Raw genomic sequence first — 23,828 nt, 5'->3', positions numbered from 1 at the left:
GGCGCTGAGGGAATGCCCACCGCGGGGAACCCCGAGAGCGCGGAACCCCTGGTTGGCGCCGCCGCTCCCCGGCCGGGCGGCACAGGCGGGAGGACAGCTGAGGGCAGATGCCCTCCTGTAGCCACTTCCGGTTGGCGTCAGGGGGAGCGGAGTGCGGGCGGAAGCGGCCGGGGCCCACTTCCGGTGGTGGCCATGGTGACGGCGGCGGGCAGGTGGGGACAGGAGGGGACAGAGGGGACAGGGAGGGACAGGAGGGACAGCAGGGACACCCGGGAGGCTGCGGGCTCTGGGAAATGCGGGAGAGCCGGGGGCAAGGCGGCGCTGGGGCGCGCAGGAGCGCCGGGACGGAGCTCACCGCCGGTACCGCCATTATAAATCCAATTACCGATAAATCGGGGGCGCCGCCCGCCCTCACGGCGGCCCTTGGCTTGGTGAATGTCGGCAGAACGCTTTCTTCGGAGCCGCAATGTCTCGGTGTTGGTGTCCCGCCCGGCAGCAGCAGCTCCGTGTGGGATCACCCTGGGCCTGGGCACGGAGACACCGAGAGCGGGTCGGAGCATCCCGGCCGGCCCGGGGGGAAGGACCTCGAACCCGCCCGATTCCTCCCCGGCCAACGCCTCCCGCTGCCCGGGTGGATTCCCGGTGGTTCCACCTCAGGAATTCCGCCGGGCCAGGCGGGGTTTGGGTGCTGAACACGGAATTTCCCCTCTCGCTGCGCCGTGGGTTGCAGCGCTCGGGCGGGCGCTGAGGTCCAGCAGAGGCTGGTGCCTGGCTGGCAGGTTCCTTTGGGAACTCCAGCTGTTCCAGCTGTTCTCCCGCTTGTCCCTGTTTGGGTGAGCAGCTCTGCGTTCCCCTGAGGAGCTTTCCCTGCTCTCGGAGCGTTGAGTTCGCTGCTCTTTTCCCAGTCTGGCTCGCTCCGAGGCTGCCCTGCCCTGCAAAGGTCAGAGCTGCGCTCGCAGCGTTTGTTTTTAGGCCGGGCTGGCACCGGGCACCGCTGCGCTCGCTGCCAGCTCCGCTTTTAGCTCGGGGCTCTCCTGCTGCAGGGGCAGCTCCAGCTCAGTCTCTGCAAGTCAGCCCTGTCTCAGGTAGGACCTTGTGCTTTCTTCACCCCTCGAGCCTCCAGGGGCTGGGCTTTTATCCTTGGGAAAAACAGGGGGTTTTCCCCCTCCTTTTATCCCCCCAGACGTTGGATTTGGGGTTGCAGCCTCCCAGCTGGTGCCACTAAAGGACAAAGTGATTCTGGGAGCCTGGAGCTGCACAGTTTTATTTATCATTTATTTATCATTTATTTATTATTTATTTATCATTTATCTATTATTTACTTATTATTTATTAATTAATTATACATAATTTATTAATTATTTATTGTTTATATTAATTTATTTATTTTTCTTTATATTTATTATATACTTATTATATACTTATTATATACTTATTATATATTTATTAATTAATTATTAATTATTCATTATTTATGATTTATCTTAATTTATTTATTTTAATTTATATTTATTATATACTTATTATATACTTATTATATATTTATTAATTAATTATTAATTATTCATTATTTATGATTTATCTTAATTTATTTATTTTAATTTATATTTATTATATACTTATTATATATTTATTATATATTTATTAATTGATTACTCATTATTTATTAATTATTTATAATTTATCTTAATTTATTTATTTTAATTTATATTCATTATGTATTATATATATATAATATATACATATATATATACACACACATATATAATATATTTATTATATATATATTTATTATTTATTATTTTCAGTTTCACTCCCCCCTTGCTTGGGGAAGCTTCCAGGGGTTTGGCTCTTGAGGGTCTGGTCTCACCTGTGCAGCCTTGAGCCCATTCATGAATGTCCTTGCTCCTTCAGGAACCACTGTGCTGGCTTGTGTGGGAGAACACCCAGTTTTGTTCAAAGGGACAGTTCTGGGTTTATTTTGAATTGGATAAATGTGATTTATTTGTGGGAAGCCTTTGAAAAGCTTCTCCCCCTGTGTTTGCTGGCGCTGTCAGTGTTCCCCTTTCTGCCCTGCTACCCTGCATGTTCCAGTGCTGCCCTCTGGGATGGGGAATTGGGAATGTCAGGTTTGCTGTGCACTTAATGAGCAGAGGCTTCTCCAGGCTGCAATAACCATCACTGACAGAACAGAGGGGCTTTTCGGTGTGGATGCACAAATGACTGAGCAGAGGTGGCAGCAGCAGGAGGCTGAGCTGTGCTCCCACCCTCACCCCATTTCAGGGGCACATTTTCTGCCCTGGGGCCTGCAGTGTACCTGAAGTTGGGCTGTGAGAGGAGCAGATCAAAACCAAAGCAAAGCTTTTGCTGTAGGTCTGCAGTGCTGCAGAAGTTCCTCTGTCCCAAATGATTTGTTCAGCTGGCTTGTGCTCTCTCTCAAGTCTGACTGAAAGGAGATTTTCTTTGTTTTGGGGCTTTTTTAAGAGGCCATTTGAGCACCTTGGAAGAAGGCGCTGCTTCTGCATGCCCCAAAATTAATATAATATAATATAATATAATATAATATAATATAATATAATATAATATAATATAATATAATATAATATAATATAATATAATATAATTATGATATGATATAAATATGATATGATATAATAGTATATAATAGTATAGTATAATAATATAGTATAATAATACAATAATATAATATCTCTACTATAAAATTATATTAATTATATAACATTTACTATTAATATAATATAATATAATATAATATAATATAACATAATACATATTATATTATATTATATTATATTAAATATATTATATAATATATTTAATATATTATATAATATATAATATAATATAATGAAATGTAATATAAAATATAATATTTTTATTATCATCTTAATTATATTCTATTAATTCTATTGTATAATATATAATATTATATACATTATAAAAATAAATATATTATTAATAATTATTATAATATATATAGGGATTTCCATCTCTGACTGGCAACTCCTTCTCCTCTCCCTTCTCTTCCCCATGCCATATTTCCCTCCCAGAGCTGTTACCTGTTGGCTCAGTTTGCAGCCTGCAAGCTGCCAGAGCAGGCTGTTGTTGTTGGTTTGCTGCAGCCCTCAGGCAGAGTTGGACACTCTGCCCAGTTCCTGTGTGTAACACGAGAAAAAGGAAATACAATAAAAGATGAGAAATATTTTTCAGCTCTCGGTGTGCTTTAGTTAGGGGAGGTGTCAGGAAAGGCTCTTCTCTTCTCTTCTCTTCTCTTCTCTTCTCTTCTCTTCTCTTCTCTTCTCTTCTCTTCTCTTCTCTTCTCTTCTCTTCTCTTCTCTTCTCTTCTCTTCTCTTCTCTTCTCTTCTCTTCTCTTCTCTTCTCTTCTCTTCTCTTCTCTTCTCTTCTCTTCTCTTCTCTTCTCTTCTCACCTTTTCCCCTGCATTCCACAGGATCCACACATTTTTCCAGTGCCCATGAAGGCAGTGCCAGTGCACCTGTCAGCTCCCCCTTGGGAAACAATGAAAGGGCCTGAGCGTGGGCTGAGGGGATTTTGGTTCCAGAATGTCCTGTAAGGCCAATGTCAGCACAGCACCTGTTGTCCCTGCCCACACTTTGTGCTGTGAATCTTTGAGAGAGCAAAAAAAGGGGAATCAGCCTTTTCTGGCAGCTGCTGAGCATGAACTGGAGAACCTTCAGTCTGGAGAAGTCTGAGAGAACCTTCTCACCCAGCCTGAAAATGCAGTGGCCTCGTGTCAAAACACCTCTGTCCCAGGAATTGTTTTAGGGCAGATCCATTCTCTTCTGTCACACGAGCTGTCCCAGCCCCTGGCTGCAGACCAGTGCCAAACACAGCCTGTGTGCCCTCCCTCAGCACAGGATGCTCTGCAGAGCTGAATCCTCCCTCTGGGTTTCTGCTCTCCCACTCTGTGCCCTTTCCCACTCCCTGAGCCCTGGGGAGCTGCTGCTCTGGTGTCTCCCTGCATTGTCCACATGGAATCCCACCAGAAGGACTCGAGACCCACACGAGTCACTTTGGGAATGGGGAGCTCCAAAGGAGCCCAAGAAGAGTTGTGTTCTAACTTGGTGGCTTTGTTTTTAGACCTTGCCAGGTTTATGTAGAGCTGTCTTTATGTGTTATTTTATTGTGTTCCAGCTGTACCCCCAGAAATAGTTATTTTATTCAGTTCACTATTATTTCAGCAAGCTGTTCACTGAGCAGCTATTTGAGGAATTCTCTCCAAGCCCCTGATGGATATCTGGAAGAGCCTGACATTTTCCACATTAGCTCTGTTGCCTGGCATGCAGAGCCTCTGCCATCCCCTCAGTGACACTGAGTTCTGCCTCAGCTTTGTAGTTACCTCTTGTTTTCTGCTTCTCATGCTCTCCTTTTGAAGGAGCACAAGTTGTGTCCCAGAATTTCCCAGTATCTTCCCAGTAAAGCCTGTCTTGCAGCTCAGACTGCAAGAGTTCAGACTCTGCCTGCATGAGAAAGGAGAAGGGAAGGGAAAATTCCCTGGTGTTTGGTTCTGACTTCATGTGTGACCCAGAAGATTTCAGGAATGGGTTGTAATTAACTTTACTCTTAGACCAAGCTTTGATAAAAGCTCAGGGATATACAGAGGGAAAATCAGTGGCCCTTTCACAGGAGTCCCACTTGCTCTTTGGCCCTTAGTAAGCTGTCACATAAACTACTCCCTTGAAGGAATGGCTTAGCAAGGAGATTAGGGCTATGCCTTGGTATCAGAATCCCATTCCAGGATGAGATTTCAGTGTGTTAAGCAAATTACTGGCTCAGAGAGAAAACCTGGAGCCTCCAAAAGACAGACTGGTTTATATCCATCTGGGATAACACAGAGTACCTGATCTCTGGCTTGTAGATACTCTGGTACTGGCTGTTCTAGAGAAGTCTGAACAGTTTTATACAATCAGAAAAATGTGGAGAAATATCCCAGTCCTGAGGAACTTCATCACAAGAGGGTGAATTTAGGGCAAAACATGGGAACAGCATCCCTGAACCCGAGTTTGTGATATGACAGCTGAGAGGATGCAATGCCAAATGTCCTGCTGGGATGTTCACATTACTATTTCAGTGCTTAAAACTGGGTACTGATGTGAACTTTCCAAAACCTAAATGAAGGGACGAGAAAATCTGCTGAAGCTACAGAGGCACCTTGGTGGATTATTGGTGGTCTAAGACAGGGTTAAAAAAATAATTTCAAAGTAGTTTTCAGGCCTTTGCTGACTTTCCTCATGGTGAAATGACCTCTTTCCTTTCCTCCTGTGGCTGCAGGAAGCCAGCTCAGCAAGGAAAGCTGATGGATTTCACAAGCACTGTCATCGTCCCGCTGCTCTTCGGCAGCCTGGGCATCTTCGCGCTCTTCCGGCTGCTGCAGTGGATGCGCACGCGAGCCTACCTGCAGGACGCTGTGGTGCTGATCACAGGGGCCACCTCTGGCCTGGGGAAAGGTATGGACCCAAGCAGGGCCCCAGGGGCAGCACAGGCAGGGGGCTGAGGCAGGAGCAGCTCGTGGAATAGAGCAGGAACGGGCTGGAAGTTCCTGTTGAGTGAGTTTTGAGAGACGCGCTCCCACCTGAATTGTAACCACAACCAGTGTAGATTTGGGTGCAAGGAAGTCTCAACATTTGGTACAAAACATTTAAATCACCTTGTATAAACTGGAGCTCATCAAAGCAAGGAATTAGATGCTGTTCTTGTGCTGTCAGGGGTCTTTCCCCTAAATCCTGAAAAAGCCAGGAAACCAAATTGATTCTTTAAAACCTCCCAGAAGTGGTGTTCTGCCTTCATGTACTTCCAGCTGCTCTGCCAAACTTTCCACTCCTCCTTTTCCCTCACTCTCAACTTAAGGTACCTTTCATGGTACAAATCCATCCACTCTAAAGTCAAGCTCTTGGCATTATTAACACCAGGGAGTATTTTTTTCCAAATGAAACTTAGGTTTTGCTTCAGTGGCTACATTCTCTAATTCTGCTTTCTATAATTGCTTTAAAAGCTGCCTGAAGAGAAGACAAGGTGCTCTCTGCTATCAAGGCCTTTCATTAGGATGAGTACATTTATAGAACAAATAGAGCTTTAATTGGTGCTGCTTTTGCATGTGAGTTTGTCCCTAAGGACTGGGGTGTTCAGGGACTGGCCAAAGGAGATGAACTGGTTCTCTCTGCCTGCCTCAACCAAAGAGTGGGAGTGGTAAAGGATCTTGTACTTCTCATCAAGAAGAGAGGAAATTAGTATTCCAGGAGAGACCTTCCAGCTCTGTCTGTGCTGTGGGCTGTAGAGACTTCCACCACTGTACTGTAAAGTTTCCTCCCTTTTTGACTCTTTTCCGAGATCTTCTACAACTCCCCTTACTTGCAGTTATTAATACACCAGACCACCTCTAATTACTGTGTGTTCATTGCCATCCACTGTCATCCCTGTGCAAACTAGCAGTTTGTCCCTCTGGCTCCCAGAGGGGACAGGAACATGGAATTAAGAGGACAACAGCCTGGCATCCCTTCTCCAGGCTTTTCCCAGTGAAGAATGCCACCTTGATGAAGGCATTAAACCCCAGGCTCCCAGAACCTCTGGAGGTGTTCATTAAAACTGAAACTCCTAAGACCTGTGTTAGATGACACACACAGCGTAACTGTGGTTAAGAAAGGCATAAAGTCAAAAATGAAGAGGCAAATGTGACCAGCTGAGGGGGAGGATGTGTGAACAGCACAGCAAGTGTCTAACCAGCACTAATCTGTGAGCACAGCAGCTGCTCATGTGTCTGTCACAGTCCCAGGAGAGTGGGACGTGGCTGTGACCTCTCTGTCAGTCAGCCTGGCCACACACAGCAGCAGCCAGCAGCACTGGGAGCTGTCACTGATGTGGAGCTGTCCTTGGGCTGGCACTCATGTCCCTGCTTTTCTCTCTTCCTTGCTTCTCCACAGAATGTGCCAAAGCTTTCCATGCAGCGGGCTCCAGGCTGGTGCTGTGTGGCAGGGACAGTGAGAAGCTGAAGGAGCTGGTGCAGGAGCTCTGTGCCGTGAAGAATCACCGCAAGAACGTGAGTGTGGGACCAGCACACGCCAGGAGCCCAGGCTCACGAGGCCTGGGTTTCTGCTGGGGCTCTCACAGGAGTTACAGAATTGCCTGTGGGCTGTTGTCTTGAGCAATAGGAAAAATGCAACTCTGTGGTTAGGGATGGATGCTGATACAGGAGTGCACTCAGCTGGCATGTCAGTCCTTGTCAAAACCCCACAGAAGAAGCCAAGAAGCCATCTTGGCTAGAAATGAAAGTGAAAGCACACAAGGGCAGAGTGTCCAGACCCCTTACACCTGCACCTCATTCACTGAATCTGGAAAAGTGACTTTATTTCTGCTTTTTTTATGTCTGTGCCTGCTGACTGTGGCTAAGAAAGATACTGCTGGCTTCTGCAGAAAACACATGGGTTAGGTTTTGCCTTTTTCACATGCATTTCCTTTAAGACAACAGGAAACTTTAGTAGTTGAGGAAGATCTCCCTTGTCCCTTTCCCAGGCTCAGGGATAAGGAACAGGCTACAGGAGCAGAGAAAGATGAGCACAACCTGTTTCTGCCATGAATTCCTGCCACATGGAACAGGGTCTGCATGGCCCTGCTCCTGTGCCTCCAGAGCTGGGGGATGCCACCATGAGCTGGCACACCCAGCACTGAACTGTATTTTGCTAACTTGAGTTTATTCACAGACACACGAGCCTCACACCGTGGTGTTTGACCTCTCAGACACCAAGGCTGTGGTGAATGCTGCTGAGGAGATCCTGAAGGCCTCGGGTCACGTGGACATCCTGATCAACAATGCTGGCATCAGCTACCGAGGCACAATCGTGGACACAGGACTGCATGTGGATAAGAAAGTGATGGAAACAAATTACTTTGGGCCTATAGCCCTCACCAAAGGTACCTGTGGTCCACAGGATGTGGCTGATGCCTCTGCAGACCAGCACAGCCTCACTTGTGTTTGTCACTGTACCTGGTACAGCACAGGCTGAAGGGAGGTTTGGGGTTCTGGGCAGGCCTGAGGGCATGACTCTGTGGGAAATACCCCAGTGGAGATGATCCCTGGTTCCATCTCCTGACTCCAGCCTGGCAGGGGCTTGGGAAGAGGTCCAATTATTCTGTCTGCACTGACAGAACACTGGAGAACGTGGTGGGGGTTGCAGTGGAGCTGCAGCTCTCCTGGGAAGCTTTGGTCACACAGAAAGCTCAGCCCAGAGCGTGTCAGCTGCAGGAAATGGGAAGATGTTCTGGTGGCAGGAAAAGCAAATCCTGCTGCCTGCTGTGTGGGAGATCAGAGCCACCACAGCAGCCCTTGTGCAGCCTCTGGCACAAGGAGTCTCCTCCCAGGTGACCCTCCCAGGCAGAGACAGCTTCAGTCAGGGGCATCCCAAGCACTGTCCCCACCCCTGCACTGAAGAGGGATCTTGTAATTCCCTTCAGCATCTCTGAGTGCTCTGAAAGCTTTGATTCTTGACAGCAGCAATGGCAGGACTCTTGTCTGAATGGGTCTTTTCTGTCCTTTGCTAGCACTTCTCCCCTCCATGATCAAGAGGAGACAAGGCCACATTGTGGCCATCAGCAGCGTGCAAGGCAAAATAAGCATTCCTTTCAGATCTGCATGTAAGTACCTCCACAGAAGATGGGAAAGACATATTTGGGGCACCAGGCTGAATAAATACTTGGCTCCTGCTTCCACATTTAGCTCTCCATGGAACTGGCTGTGTGCAGGGAAGGCAGAGCTGTGCATCACCCTCAATGGGGTCACAAACCACTGACAGAAACTCTTAAATACAAAATATTAGCCTTGTCCTAAAGTTTTTAAGGGATGGAGAATATGTTTTGAAAACAGCTTGATTGTCCTGTCTTGAGAGTCACTACAATTCCATAATTTAATGGTATTTTATCCTTGTCATTTGTCTGCATTATCTCCTCTAAGAAAGCAAGAATTTTTGATTTTAATAAATTATGAAGTGCTATAGTACAAACAGTGCCAGAACAAAAGCCTAAACAATCTTGATCCAGCAAACTCTTCATGCTAAATCTGTTATGACAAGGAATATTGGTGGGATTACTGAAAAAAAAAGCCCTTTAAAAGATGGATGAACTAAGATGAGAGCATTTGATACACAAGCCTCTGTAAATCACTGAAAGTGAACACCACAAGTAGAGTGGTGATGGCATACAGTGAGTCAGGAGTGATGCTGAGTGGGGGAGAGCCTGAAATGTCTGAGCCATGGGGTTTGCAGGTGATGTGGGTCCAATTGCTGCAGGAGAAGTGTTCTGAGGAGCTCCCAGGCTGCTTGCACAGGGACCAGAGGCACGTGGATGTGGCAGCAGGAGCTCAGCCCTTGCCTGGGTCCCTGCAGGGTGTGCAGCCTGTGCTGAGCTGCCTCTGGTGCTGCTGGTGGCAGCCACAGGCAGTGACCAAAAAGAAGGAGTCACTCAGCCATTTAAGGGGGAAAATCCTGCCCTAGGCCACGCTTCCCTGCTGTGCTGCCTGTGTGATCTGGTGTTCCCTTTGTGCAGCCAAGCCCTGAACCTGCCCTGCAAGTCCCCAGTGCTCAGGGCAGCCAGCTCTGCCTTCCAAAGGCTTTGGGGCTCCTTTATCAGGAGTGGGAGGCAGCTTGGGTTCACTCTGCACTGCTGTGATACTAAGCTCAGGATCCCAGCCAGTTTTGAACTTGAGTTTACATTTTGTCTTCCTAAATTGCCTCTGACTCCCACTACTTGTTGCTGGCATTCACTAAACAAAAACAATCGTAGAGGTTGGAGAGCAGCTCTTGCTGAGGAGTGGCTGCATTGCAGTGAAAAACCCATTCAGAAAGTGACAATCCCTTCAGCCCTGCTCCCCTCCCTGGTGCACAGTCCTTTTCCTGTTTTCCAGATGCTGCCTCTAAGCACGCTACCCAGGCCTTCTTTGACTGTCTGCGAGCAGAGGTGGAGCAGTATGACATTGAAGTGACAGTGGTGAGCCCGGGCTACATCCAGACAAACCTGTCCCTCAACGCTGTCACAGCAGATGGATCTCGCTATGGAGGTGAGGTAGCACTCAGTGCCCTTCCTGGAGCATCTCCATGCTATCATGGTGTGTCTGCAACACTCACTGCCCTTCCTGGAGCATCTCCATGCTATCATGGTGTGTCTGCAAAACTCACTGCCCTTCCTGGAGCATCTCCATGTTCTCATGGTGTGTCTGCAAAACTCACTGCCCTTTGTAGAGCATCTCCATGTTCTCATGGTGTGTTTGCAACACTCACTGCCCTTCCTGGAGCATCTCCATGTTCTCATGGTGTGTTTGCAACACTCACTGCCCTTTCTGGAGCATCTCCATGTTCTCATGGTGTGTCTGCAACACATGGCCTCTGGTGGGGACAGAGGTTTGATCCCTGAAGGATCAAAAACCAACTTTGGATGCAGGGTAGGAGCAGCAAGCTCCAAAATTCAGCTTTTCCAGACAGCAACTATGAGAAACACCTGCCTGTGCTGCCATACACAGCTGAGTGAAAACCAGAGCAAGCAGCCATGTGCAGTTAGAGCATTCCTAGGAAAGGTGGGGTGGGGTTTACCTGCTGCTGGTGGTGCTCACTCAGCTTTCCCTTGGCAGTTATGGACAAGACCACGGCCGAGGGACAGACGGCGGCCGAGGTGGCTCAGGTGGTTCTCAGTGCTGTGGGACAGAAGAAGAAGGAAGTGCTTGTGGCTGGCCTGACCCCCTGCCTGGCTGTCTACCTGAGGAACCTCTGCCCCAGGCTTTTCTTCACCTTAATGGCATCTAGAGCAAAAAAGGAGAGAAAAGTAAAGGGCTCTTAGAACTCAGCTGCCCTGAGCAGGGAGAGGCTGAGCCCCTGCAGTCGGCTGGGACATCACTGGAGGTGCTCCTGCAGGAAAATCCTTTCTCAAAATGCTGTTTACCATTGCATGGAGACTGGGAAGTGGTTTCCCCCACACTGCTGGAAGACAGCACCTAAACCTCAGCTGGAGACGGAATGGTGCTTGGACAGTGGGGGAGAGCTGAGGTGCAGGGGAGGGATCAGGGGAACACTGCAGCCGGGGAGGCCCTGGCTGGGAAACTCCTCACCTCACTGCAGGCACGCTCAGCTTTACTGCCTGCCACAAATAAAACCCACCTGTTCTGCCTTCACACCAGCAGAGCTTGGCTGTCCCCACCCCTGTGAAATACAGTCCTCAGCTGGGAGCTCTCGTGATCAGTGTCTCATTCCCACTCCTTCCAGTCTGATCCAGGACATGCTGCTTGCAGTGGGAAACTTCACAGCCTCTTCCTGTTAACGTGCCAAGTCATCTGATAAATTAAGCTCAATCCAGTGCCACTTTAAAAGAAGTAACTGATGTACAATTTGGGTGTATTTGGCATCATTTTACCTGTCTGAATCATGCCCTACTGATGTACTGGGACAGTCAATTCTGCAGTGAGAGCGCTCTGTGAACCCCAGCCCAGGGAATGCAGGGAGGCTCTGAACAGGCAGAGCAGCACAGCAGGGCAGCTGCTGCCAGGACACACTGCACAGGTGACAGCAGCACACCTGGGCCACCTGCAGCTCAGAGCAGGTGTGGCCCTGTGGGTGCCAGGCACTCTCTGGCACTAGAGAAGAAGCCATGTGTGTGAAGTGCAGAGTGTAGCAGACAGACCCTTTGTTCTCATCTGCTGTAAAGCAATCACAGATGCAAATTAGGATCACATCCAGTGGGGAATGATACCTGCCTGTTCAGGTATCACTTCAGGGAGCCTGACAGCCTGAAGGGCTGCTGTGTTCCATTCCTCACCCCCTTCTCATGTGAGGGACACCAGCACCACTAGGAAAAAGGAAGTGCTGCACAGAGATAGGACAGAAATAATCTTAAAATTGAAATAAACTCTACTAATAGGAACCAAGGTTCAGATCCCTCCTGCCACCTCCATGCACAGCATTTTCCATGTGTCCTGCCTGGGAGTGCACATCTGATCACAAATAAATTACATTGCTATGAAATTAATCCCTTGGTCTACTCCAGCTCCTCACAGCATGTAACATAAGAGGAAGGGAACACATGAGGGTTTTGTTTTTCCTTACATCCCTGCAAGGTGCTGTTGTACCAGTAGCAGCTGCAGAACATGCTTTATCCCAGCCCTCTTTATGGGACCTGTTAGCTTCCACAGTGTGAATCCACACAGAGAGTCAGCCACACAAACTCTGCTATGGGTGTGCAGGCTCAGCAGGACCTTCTGCTTCCAAAAGCCTCTTCTTAACCATTACAGATCTGTAAATGATCTCTGAGATCCAGGATGTGTTTAATGATGACAGTGCTGCTGCTCTGTCAGGACATCCACCCTCAGCCACCTTCCCTGTGGCTGAGGCTGCAGCTGCCACAGGAAGTTCTGGGGTTGGACTGACAAGGTGAAGCTTTCAGGTGTGCAGACACCTTTCTTCCTGTTAAGACAGGAAAGCAAGGCATTACCTTCTCTGGCTCTGCACAAGGGCAGTGCTGGTGTTAGTTGTGCTTTTCCTTTGTGTTTCCCATGCTCAGCTCCTCAGTTTCTTGGTGACATGCAGTGCTCCTGCCAGGCTTGTTCAGCTGCTCCATGTTCTGGTGTTTCAGGTCGTGGCTACCCAGGAAGGACCAAGGGGCTGCTTTGTATTTCTGTGTTCCCATCCAGAGCACTGAGGGTGAAACACATCAGGCCTGAGGGAAAAATGATGTGTGGGGAGTTCCTGTGGGAGCTGCAGCTCCAGGGCAGAGGTTGCTGAGAGTGCACCCATTCCCTTTGGAGGTAAATTCCCTCTCTGTGACCAGGGGGGCGGCAGAGTGTGGGGGATTCTGAAGGGAGGTTTGTCCCCAGCCACTGTTGATTCCAGAGCTACTGGCACTGGGGACAGCAGATACAGCACCATTCCACACAGATGAGAACTTCTGGAAGTTGTTTTACCATTTCACTGTGCACTAGAACACCTCTCAAGGCCCCTCTCATTCTCCCAGGTCCCCTTGCACATTTACAGCCCTGACTAACAACCAGAATGTTAAAAAGCATTTTAGCTGTGTTATCACTGAGATTCCTTGGAAACAAGCCCCTCTGCCCCTCCACCTCAGAATGGAGTAACAGCTGTTTTCCAATCAGACCTACCCATTGTGACAGCTAAGCTGACTTTTCACCTTTCCTCCTGCAATAAGAGACCCCAGGAAACTTGCTAATTTTTAACTCAAGCCTCTGATGCCAGCCCTGCATTTAGGGAACCTGCCACAGTGATCATTCCAGTCCAGGGGAAGCTTAACACAAAAAGGTACCAGGACCCCAGAGGTTTGGTGCAGGAAAGGAACTAACAACTCTGAGAATTATCCTGCACCGAGTGAAAAAAGACCAGGAACAGCTTTGGTGTGGCCAGCACAAAGGTATTTCAGGGCCTTCTGCAGCAATAAGCAGTAGCAGCTGTGGCAGATGTGCCACTGGCTCCAAATCCATCCAGCAGGGACTCTGGAAACACGTCAGGATGGAAGGGCAGCCTGCCCAAACCACTGAGAGATGAAGTAGTTGCATTTCTTTGCCTCCTCTCTGCCAAGGCAACTGTACATTGTTGCTATAAATAGAGTTCTGGATCCCAGCTTCTTTTAACCTTGGAGGGAGAGAGCTCAGCCACTGTACAAGGGGCTGCTGCCACCCAGAAATGTCTCAGTGCCACTGGAGCTGCCCCAGCCCACTCAGCTACAGCTGCCTGTGCTGGTGCTCAGGGCTGTGACCCAGCAAAGCCAGTTTGCCCAGCACACACAGAATGGGCTGCGTGTCCTGCTCACAGAAAAACTGCCCCAGCAGAGAAGCACAACTCAGAACCGTGGTCAGAACAGCCCGTGGTGGTGAGAACAGGAGAGTCCTTGGTGCCTGCTGTGGTGATCTGGAGAGATAAAGGCAGAATTTGGGGTCTGACCCCTGTCAAGGTCAGTGTTTCAGCTGTGAAGGTCAGGCTGCAGCTCCCACTGGAGCAGGGAGCACACGGTGCACGGGCAGCTCTCACTGCAGGCCTTTGCTCTCCTATTCCAAATGTAACAGCTGGAGCTGTGCCAGGCTGGCCCTGCCAACACCAGCCACACCTATTCCCCGTGTGGTGGGAGGAGATTACAGACAGCAAGCCCCTATCTTTTAAAAATAACTGGCAGATGTCACAGAACAGTAAATGCTTCCCACTCTAAGAACAAGATTTTGAGTTTAGAGCTAAAAAATGGATTAATGCACAGGACTGAATTGTAAAATTTCAGGTAACACAGCTACAGGGTGCACTCACGTGGATGCCTTGCAGCAGGAGCAAGCAGCTCCTGTGTTCCAGGTAAAAGCAGTGGAATTGTGTGGTCAGGGCACAGCACAAAGGTAGGACAGGTGAACTCCCACCTTGGCAGCCCCCAGCCCTGCATGTGGCTCAAGGCATTTCAGAGATGTATCCACCTTAGGAAGAACTCTACAAGAACTGAGCAGAATGTGTTTGTACCTGGACACTTAAAGTGATATCACTTTGATAACAGTGACAAGAGAGCGAGAGCATTTGAAATTCTCATCCTTTAATGGTCAATGATAACTTCTGGCTGGTTCTGTGTAATACAATTAAACAATATACTTAAATGTTTCCCCAAAAAAAAAAAGGAAAAAAAAGGAAAAAAAAAAAGAAAGCAGCTCTCACACCCCTTCTTTCTATTGCTTTCTTTCACTGACATTCTGCTGCTGGATTGGACTCCCCTGGCCTAACATACGGATCTCAAGTCACCACACATCCACATCTCAAGTGTAACGAAGAGCTGAAAAACCTTGGTGCACCAGTGATGTGTTATTTGAAAAATAACAGCTCTATCAAACCAAATCCTTCCCAGTCTCCACCGCTTCTCAAAGAGGAAAAACAAAATGTTACTGTGGGAGTCTTAATACACTTGTCTTTGTGGGTTTCTCTCTTCCCTGCTGAAGTCATACAGCATAGAGTTCATAGATCTTCTTTACACAGTACACCAGGGCAGCGAGTGCTATCGTGTTGTGCAGTCTCTTTCTGTGCAGGTCGTCCTTCCTCACCAGCACCACGGGAGTGGACGAGGTGAGCGTATGCAGGGGCAGGCGCGAAAGTTTATAGGCATCGTACTCCACCTGGTACTTGCAGCAGGGATCAAACTGCCAGGAGATCCCGTAGAGGGTGCAGCAAGCCACGCTCAGCACTCCGGCGGGCAGGGAGATGTAGTGAGAATAATCTACTGGCAGTGCCAGGGGGGTGAAGAGGCAGGTGGTGCCCGCCAGCACGGCCGTCTTGTGCAGGCAGTTCCCCACGGTGATCCAGCGCGCCGTCTCGTCCCCGATGCGCGTGGGCTCGATCACGATGTACTTGTACTGCGCCTCCAGAGCCTGCTCCAGCTCGTACTCAAACTGGTCCTGGGCGTTCTCCCCGTTGTAGATCTCGTGCACAATGTAACAGTCCGTGGAGGACAAGGTCACCCTGGTGAGGGGAAATGGAGAATTAAAACGACGGGGCTGAAGGACGGGCTGTTCACCCGCCCGGATGGGAGAGCAGCACAGAAGTGCCCCGAGTGAGGGCAGCCCCTCAAGGTCACTGCCTCGGTTTCACAACCAGCAGCTTCTCAACTCAAGCTCCACTGCACATCAGCTGATTATTCCTGCTGTACAGCAATTCATCCCAAAAGAAGGCAACATATTTTTCTTACCTTTTCCTAATCTGGAGGATCTAGAACAATTTGAGAAACAGGGTCTTGTAAAAATCCTGAAATAATTTCTCACACTGATACCCAAGCAGAAGTGTCACTGACACCTTAGTGACACAACACATCACTGAACAAACCCCACAGACTTCAGGAGCTTTCACAGCAACCAAGACAAGCAGCTCAGTGATCAGGAGGACAAGCTGCTCTGGAAGCCTCTCCAGATGAATACATTTGCTTTCTGATGGAGCTCACTATTCAGTCCTCCTAACACAGCCTAGTAAATCCATGGTAAATCCAACAAGGATGGCCAAGGAACACTGCTGAAAGGGAAGGTGAAGAGGCAGCAGAGCGTTCAGTTTGTGGCAGAATGCTTCCCTCCCTCTCCTGAAGTGGGATGCAGCAAAGCAAGACATGAACAAGTTTTTGTACTGCTTAAACAGTGAAGAAAGAGCTGCTCACTTCACCTGCGAGCAGACTGCCTACTCAGAGGATTCAGGGAACTTGTACTGGAGCAGCAGCTTTCAGCTACTTGATGTCACATCAATTTCCACCTTCCCTCCACCCCCTTCACCACATCACCTTATATCTGCAGCTACCTTCATGTACAGACTGCTAAGAAATAGGATTCTGACTGTTCACCTGCTCTGAGAAAGGGTAAAAACCTGTCCATCAGAACCAGGCAAAATCCTCCCTTCTATGCAAAAATGAATATTTCTGGCATACTTGTGCTTAACCAGAGCAAAACTGAGCACGTGGCCTAGCAAAGATAAAAATATCTAGCAGATTCCTTTAGCAGAAGGAGAACAAATCACACATCTGACCTAATCACAGCAGACAAAACAGCCTCATCCCAGCAGCATTAGACCCCTGTGATACTGGGAGGAACACACTGCTGATGTGGAGAACAGAACGAGCACTTTTTGCTCCATTAGTACCGTGGTACTTATGTGCATGCACTGGAAAATAAGGGAGAAAAATACACATTCACAAGCTGCTGTTGCCAAACATTATCCTTAATGTGCAGCTCCACTCAGGCTGCAAAGGGGATTGAGCAGTGGCCAGCTGTAATCAAGAATATTGTTAAATTACAAGCTGTTGCAGACATGGCTGGTTTGTAACAGCAGCAGACATCAACCAGCAGGACCTGAGAGGCACCACCCTCTCCCAAAGCACAGTCATAAGCAGTTTCATTAAAAATCCAGCTGGAATTTATATAACCTACAAGGAAAACTCAAGTTACAATGCAGTTATTGAGTTCTTGCAGTGCATTTCCCCCTTGGCCTGTTCATGGGTAGAAAGAAAAATAAAAATCCACCTTAATTCCATGCATGCCAGGGGCTTCTTCAGGGCAATGAGTTGTCAGACATTGTTGGGAAAATTACCATTAACCCTTTCAGCACAGGATATGGTGGGCTCTGATGTTCTGCAGTGAATTAAGAGGTATTTAGAGAAAAAAAATTAAGGACAGGATCTATATAAGGCGTTTCTAACAAGAAAACAGTTAAGCAGGTGTTACAGTGACACCAAGGACACAGCTGGCCATGGTTTCTGCCAAGGATTCTTTTCCCTGATAACAGCTGCTCCAAGTGCAGCTTCCTCCAAATCAAAAATTCCAGTTTCATTGCAAAAGACATATAGAGGCTTAAGGTAACTGCTCACCACCACCCATGACTTTGTGAAACCACTCTGCTAGGGCACAATGACTTCATGAAAAAGCTATTGCTGAAAGGCATTTTCAAGCTGGAAGCCAAGCCAGTGCTAACTCGACTCTCCAGACAAAATTAATATTTCCAGCAAGGAGCACTTTCAGTGTTTTGTAATACCTAGGAACATGCAGATGGGTGGGCAAAACAGAGAAGCAGAATCCAAGTTCAACAGAGAACTTCCCAGAGGCTTAGGCACAGCACAGTTGTCATTCCACATCTCCTGTCATCACTGGGAAAACAGGGATGAAGGGAGCCAGTCCTTCCCTGCCTGTGCTAGAGCCATGGGAACTGAGCTTCTAACTCCAGGAACTCAGGATCTCCATTACATGGGATTTCTCCAGGCTCAGCACCAGGACAGGTGGCACTAACCCACCAGCCTCATTTCTCCTTGCTCAGCTCTTGCCTGTTCTTCCCTCTGAACACCCCTTTTTTTCATCACTGCACATGCAGGGCCACACCACAAACAGCCACCTGTCAGCAGGGATCCAACACTGGCCAGAGGCTGCACTGTCCATCTCCTCTGGAATTTTCTGGCTTGCCAGGCTCTGGGGCTTTATAACAATAAAGTTGAGAAAAGCACATGATTTTTTTTTTTTTGGCCTCCAATGCCAAAACAAGCAGAATTTAAAGTATGTTCTGCTGGGAAAAATAAAAAAAATCACTGGGAACTGAACAGCACAAAGGCTCTGTCCCTGAAAGAGTCTGCCCCCCAACTGTGCTGTTTCTCCAAAAGAGTCCTCTAAAATCAGAATAAATCTCTATCATAGTGCTGAAGCTGCAAATGGCAAAACAGCCAATCCAAAAAAGATATCTGCTTAAATAGGACATGTGAAGAGTCAGCAAAGCAGGCAGCAAGTCTCAATTTCTGCACAGGGAAGTGGGGTTATCATGTATTATTTCCACACAAGAACTGGCTGTCCCTGGAGCATGGAAAGCTGAAAACTGTTTGGATTTCAGATGATACAGAAAGAGACACAGATATGTGGGCTTGAGGAGGTTTCAGCTGAGGACTTCAGAGAGACAACTCTCCTGACACAGCAGCTGCACACCAACAAATCCAGGCAAAGCAGCTGGATTTGCTCAAACACTGGAGGCCGTGCTTGAGTTTGCCTTTTGGAGCCTCTCACCCACCCTGGCCATGACAAACACAACTGCAGAGCTGTGCAAGCAACTCGGAGCTGGCATCCACCACTAACCCAGTGTGGGATTTGATATAAACTCCATTTTGCTTAAAAGAATAGTGAATAACCAGAGAGCACCTAATGCCAGAGACATAACATGCTGCCAGGTGCACAGAAGCCTCATAGGCTGTTTACCTGACAGAGCAGAGCCTAAAAGCAATTGTTAGTATTATTCCATCAAATGATTTTCCAGGACCTGTCTCCCCACTCCAAATAAGAGGGCACAGTTAAAGAGTTGTGGAGCTGTTCTGTAGGAACAGTTCTAGGCCTTACATCCAAACATTTGTTCTACTGCAGCTTCAGGCATTCTGTATTTGAGAACTTTCAGAGTCTCATTCCTGGTGCTGAATGAATGCCTGGATGGGAGAATGTGACAGAACTCTCAGCTATTCAGCACACCAAGATGTAAATCACTTCAAACTCAACAATGTCAAATTTTGGTATTGCCCAAGTTAAAAATAAGGAATCCATTGTTAACAGAGCTGCAGCAGCAGGAGGGGCAGAAGTGTCTGTAAGCTGTAGAGCAAGCTTCAAATTACATTTGGATTGTCTTCCTAACATGGGAATATGGGAGAGCACCAGGAGAGGGTGAACAATAGCAGCTCCAACGTTCATGAAATCCTGAAATGGTTTGGGTTGCAAGGGACCTCGAAGTCCATCCTGTTCCACCCCTTGCCATGGGCAGGGACACCTTCCACTGTCTCAGGTTGTTTAAATTCCCTTCCAACCCTGCCTTGGACACTTCAGGGATCCAGGGGCAGCCACGGCTTCTCTGGGCACCCTGTGCCAGGGCCTCTCCACCCTCTCAGGGAAGAATTTCTTCTGAGGTTCCAGTCCTCAGAGCAGCTCCACTTCTCTGCCTCCACCCTGGAAACAGCAGCCTGCCTGGTAAATGGAAATGTCAGTTGGACAGTCTTTATGGATGAAGAAATAAGTAACATTCCAAAGAGGAGGCACAATGTCACTCCATGTTTTGCCAGGTGCCAAGTGGCAAAAGCAGAAACAAAGGAACAAGGCAGGGGAAAACATCCTGGGAGAACCCTGAGCATCCTCCTGGCACTGCCCACCTGCAGGGAGAAGGGCTGAGCCTCCTGAGTTTGCTGCCTTCAACCTAATGGCACCTGCCAGATTGACTTTTTTGGTGAGGGTTTCAAGTTATCCAACTATCTCAGTTCTGGACAAAAAGAAAAGTTCTTTTGAGCCCCTCCCATAACATGTAGGTCAAGTTTTGGTAAAGTTTTCTTTCCTGGGCAAGAATTTTGCTCAGAGCACCAAACAATCAGATTAACTGAAAATGGAGACCAGTCTGATAAGTAGTTAAAAAAATTAGAAGGGAGAAGCTTGCAGCTGTGTGATAACACCTGGCCACAGCAGCACACACAGCCCAGCTCAGCAGTGCAAGAGGGGTTTCATGCTGGCTGTGCAAGATCTCAGAAAAAGGACATTACAGATGGCCAGAGCAGGTCTGGGAGCATTGCTGGCATCTCAGCCAAGCTGGAGGAAGCCAACAGTCAAGGCATGACAAATCCAAACACTAAACTTCCCTCCCTCCAACATAAATCCTTCCTGAAATTTAATTTTATTTCAAGATTAAGAAATGAGCTGTGGCCTGGCTTTAATTCTCAGTGGAAATATTCCACCTCCCAGTCACATTCCCCAGTGTATGTTTCTACTCAGGATATGGTGCACAGAAAGCACAAACACATCCCACCCTGAACACCTGGAGAATTGTTTCTCTGCTGAAGGTCCCCACAGGCCCAAGCCCTCAGCAGGGCTGTCAGGCCTGGGGCTTTGAGAAGGGCACTCAAGCAGAGGAAGAACAGGAAATGCAGGGCAATAAAGCAAGACTTGAATTCAAAAGATGCACCTTTAATTCAAACAGGAAAAAAGACAGGAGAACACTGGGAAGCTCTTCAAGCAGCCTTAGGGAGGGACAACATTACCTGAACTCTAAGGAAAACATCACCAGACCATTACAACAAATCCAGCCCCAGACAACAAGGAGGTGTCAATTTTAAGTCAACTAATGATTAGCCAGGCTGATGGAAATAGGTCAATCATTGCTGCAAGCAGAGCACCAGAAATCTGAGCAGTGCAGGTAGCAAAAGGGGAGCTCTGTGAGGGCACAGAGCAGCCCGTGGTGATGATATGGAAGCTGTTCTTTCCAGAGTTTGTCAGAACATCTCCCAGGGGAACAAACAACATGCTGTCCACTGCTCTGGCGGGCACCGGGCTGCCTTCTATACAAAAACACCAGTACAATCCTGTGTCTGTTCTGTATGAAAAAGTTGTTTTGGCCTACAGATTAACAATTCCCTTTAGACAGGCTCCATTAAAGAGTCTATCCAGAATGAAGAAAAACAAATATTTAGTTGGTTCCCTTCAGTGTTTCTGGTTATTTTGTTTAACATTATTATTTCACCACCAGAGCCAGCTGGAGTTCACAGTCAACATCCTTTGAAATTAACGTCCTTACATTCACCCCTAGCAAGGGAAGTATTTTTAAACCAATTATAGCTTTCTCTGTATCAATAAAGTCACTTATGAAGGGACTCAGTCTCCACAGATACGCTGGTCTATTTTTTCAAAAATAATTTTAAATGAAAGCTGCTCCAGTCTGGCAGCAGACAGGATTTTACTCAGTACTGAGTCTCCTCACACCACCTCCGACACACAGATGCCTTTCAGAGCGGCTGGCTGACAGCTACAAACACTCCTTGAGACAGCTCAGCCACCAGGAAAACTGGATCAGCACATCCAGTTCAAAGGAACGTGTCTCTGGACAAGAACCCTGCCCAGAGTGAGAAAACTGTATTCACCCTGTGAAAAGCAGATGTCATGGTGTGATGACATCGGGTCTGTCAGCGCTGCCTTGGCTCACCCCACCCGGCAGGACGGGCGGGTGTGGTTTGGGGTCAGCCTCAGGCACATCCACATCTCCTGCTCTGCAGCTGCCAGGAGGCAGCAGCACCTCGCTGGCATCACCCAGCACCTCCTGGAATTGCCCTCCCTTCACGTTTGTACAGGGGGACACCTAAAGAAGGACCAGCTTTTGATGGAGATGGTGAAACGCTGCTCAGGGGAGGATCTGCTGCTCTGTTCTCTTCCATACCCTTCTGGCTGGCAAAGGACAAATAACACATGCAGCAGGTTCAGGGAGGGACTCGTGTTTAGGAATATTTTTGATCATAAGATCAAGAGCAATCACAGCTTTGAAAAATGATCACCTCCAACAACAATTAGATTATTGTACAGGTCGTGGATGAAGTTACACAGTAACAACTCACTTTCAAGTCTGCGTCAATTTTCACCCTGAAAGAATAATTGAAGTTATTAAGTGTTCTTTTCCATATTCTGTTTCTTCCCTTCTGCTGGGAGGACACGTCTGCCACATGAAAACTCCACACCTCCCGTGCTGGGGCAGTGCCAGCACTGGGTGCAGACACTTTTACCACTGTGGTATTCTTAGCTGTTTATTTAAACCACGCTGATGCAGGAATTCCATTGGCCCTTCCAGTTCAATTACTTTTGAATTCCCTGAACACAGGCAGCATTCCTGCAGTTCACATTAGTGCCAGAATTTTCAGGGCTACTTGTGGCTCTCCTTGGCCGGGCAGATTCAACAGCATCAAAGCAAACGCTGCTGGATCACAGCAAGGGAACAAAGTGAAGCAAAAGCCACGAGACAAATGAAGGGGGATATCAGAGTTTCTAATTAAGAGGGATATCAGAGTTTCGAGGCGAGGCAGCAGGACAAAGGAAAACTCAGAGAACACTGCAGCAGCTTTCAGCAGCTGCCGGTTACATCAGTCAGCCCTGGGGCAGAACAGAAGAAATGCCAACGTCAGGAAATGCGGGATAAACCCAGACATTTTCAGCAGGTGGAGGGCTGTGCACACAGGTTTTAAAGTAGTCCGACCAGACACTGTCTTAAGCCGTGCCAGGGGAGGTTCAGGTCTGACATTTGGAAAGATTTCCTCACAGAAAGGATGATTAAACACTGGTATGGGCAGCCCTGGGAGGCGGCAGTCACCGTCCCTGGAGGTGTTTAAGGCAAGGCTGGGGGGCACTCAGCGCTCTGCTCTGGGGGACGGGGTGGGCATCGGGCTCAGGCTGGACTCCATGACCTCAGAGATCTCCTGAACCTGACCCCGTGACATATCCCCCTGTCTCTTTCCCCATCTTAAAGTCGCGATTCCCAAACTTCCTCCCGTGGGTATTCCCGGCCGCAGCGCGGTGCCGAGCTCCCTGCCCGCCGCGGCCCCGGCACAAGGAGGTCACCCTGGAGGACTCGCCGCTCCCTCCCCGCCTTTAAAAATAGCCGTGGACGGAAGGAGCCTCGCGGGGCCGGCCCTCCTCTACCCGGCCCCCAGGGTAGAGGCCGCGCTGACCTTCCCGGGGCCCGGCCCCGCCGAGCGCCCGCGGCCCCTCCGCGCCTCAGCGCGGCCGCGTCCCGCGCCCGCCCCGCCCGGCCACGCTCCCCTCGCGGCGCCCCCGCCCTGGCCGCGGGGCCGCGGGCGCGGCGGGCGGTGCAGCCCCGCAGCCCCCGCCGCCCCTCGCCGCCGCCCGGCCGCCCCTCACCTGTCCCGGCCGCCGCCGCTGTTGGTGCCGCCGGGGCCCGCGCGCCTCCTTCCCCACGCCGCCATCTTGGAGACACTCGCCTCGCAAATGTCTCCGCCGGCGGCCCGCGGGCGCGCCGCGATGACCAACGGGAGATGTAGTGCGTAGGGGAGGCGGCGGCCGCTGCTCGGGGTGGGGCTGGGCCCGTCGAAGGACTACAAGTCCCACAGCGCCTCGCGCCGCCGCACGGCCGCGGGGGGCTCTGGGGCGTGTAGTCCCCTGGGCGGGGGCGGCGGGGCCAGGCGGGCAGCGCGGTGAGAGCCCGGTGGGACCCCCGGCCTCAGCCCCGTCACCGGCGGCGGAGCGGCTCCGACGGGCTCGGCTCGGCTCGGCCCCGCCGCCCGGGACCCTCCAGCCCGTGGGAGGAGCGCGGCGGCGAGTCCCGGCCTGCCCCGCGGCCCCGCCGTGAGGGGATGCGGCTGCCCGGGGTGGGCGCTGCTAGGGAGAATCAGCATCGCCTCCTGATCCAAAAAACCCAGAGTTCCTTCCCTGCAGGCGACCAGGGATGGAGCATCCCCTGCGCAGCACTTCCCTGCAAGGACAGGCGGTGCGGTTTTGGGGTGAATTTCGCCCCTTTAATCAATCTCGAAAGAGGGGCA

General features: G+C 49.3%; 2 protein-coding genes across 5 annotated transcripts; one reads left to right on the top strand and one right to left on the bottom strand.

The window, feature by feature from the left end:
- The first annotated feature begins 115 nt into the window (after positions 1-115).
- DHRS7B (dehydrogenase/reductase 7B) lies at positions 116-11,400 on the top strand. Of its 3 annotated transcripts, none has more exons than XM_064390714.1 (7): positions 116-212; positions 5,313-5,488; positions 6,959-7,074; positions 7,736-7,946; positions 8,574-8,666; positions 9,931-10,083; positions 10,651-11,400. In XM_064390714.1, exons 1-7 carry the CDS (start codon positions 193-195, stop codon positions 10,854-10,856), a joined length of 975 nt encoding a protein of 324 aa, XP_064246784.1. In that variant the 5' UTR covers positions 116-192; the 3' UTR covers positions 10,857-11,400. The 3 variants fall into 3 exon arrangements, with proteins under 3 accessions (XP_064246784.1, XP_064246786.1, XP_064246785.1); XM_064390716.1 differs by lacking the exon at positions 116-212 and adding an exon at positions 337-360; XM_064390715.1 differs by lacking the exon at positions 116-212 and adding an exon at positions 402-1,085.
- A 3,165-nt stretch (positions 11,401-14,565) lies between these two features.
- Positions 14,566-23,374, bottom strand: TMEM11 (transmembrane protein 11). Of its 2 annotated transcripts, none has more exons than XM_064390717.1 (2): positions 23,191-23,374; positions 14,566-15,499 (listed from the first exon to the last, which is right to left on the bottom strand). In XM_064390717.1, the coding sequence occupies exons 1-2, from the start codon at positions 23,253-23,255 to the stop codon at positions 14,983-14,985; spliced, it is 582 nt and encodes a 193-aa protein (XP_064246787.1). In that variant the 5' UTR covers positions 23,256-23,374; the 3' UTR covers positions 14,566-14,982. The 2 variants fall into 2 exon arrangements, with proteins under 2 accessions (XP_064246787.1, XP_064246788.1); XM_064390718.1 differs by lacking the exon at positions 23,191-23,374 and adding an exon at positions 20,553-22,962.
- Positions 23,375-23,828: the final 454 nt, after the last annotated feature.

Source organism: Passer domesticus, chromosome 15 (assembly GCF_036417665.1).
Source record: "Passer domesticus isolate bPasDom1 chromosome 15, bPasDom1.hap1, whole genome shotgun sequence".
NCBI classification, from domain to species: Eukaryota; Metazoa; Chordata; class Aves; order Passeriformes; family Passeridae; genus Passer; species Passer domesticus.
Note: the sequence above shows the minus strand (reverse complement) of the source record. Positions and strands in the feature narration are given on the sequence as shown.

What these genes read in the sequence shown, in the direction of transcription:
- DHRS7B (XM_064390714.1), top strand. Translation starts at nt 193, where the DNA reads ATGGTGACGGCGGCGGGCAG. An exon ending in ATGGTGACGGCGGCGGGCAG is followed by an intron (nt 213 to 5,312) that starts GTGGGGACAGGA and finishes CTGTGGCTGCAG; the next exon opens with GAAGCCAGCTCAGCAAGGAA. An exon ending in TGAAGAATCACCGCAAGAAC is followed by an intron (nt 7,075 to 7,735) that starts GTGAGTGTGGGA and finishes GTTTATTCACAG; the next exon opens with ACACACGAGCCTCACACCGT.
- TMEM11 (XM_064390717.1), bottom strand. Translation starts at nt 23,255, where the DNA reads ATGGCGGCGTGGGGAAGGAGGCGCGCGGGCCCCGGCGGCACCAACAGC. An exon ending in AGCGGCGGCGGCCGGGACAG is followed by an intron (nt 15,500 to 23,190) that starts GTGAGGGGCGGC and finishes TCCCCTCACCAG; the next exon opens with GGTGACCTTGTCCTCCACGG.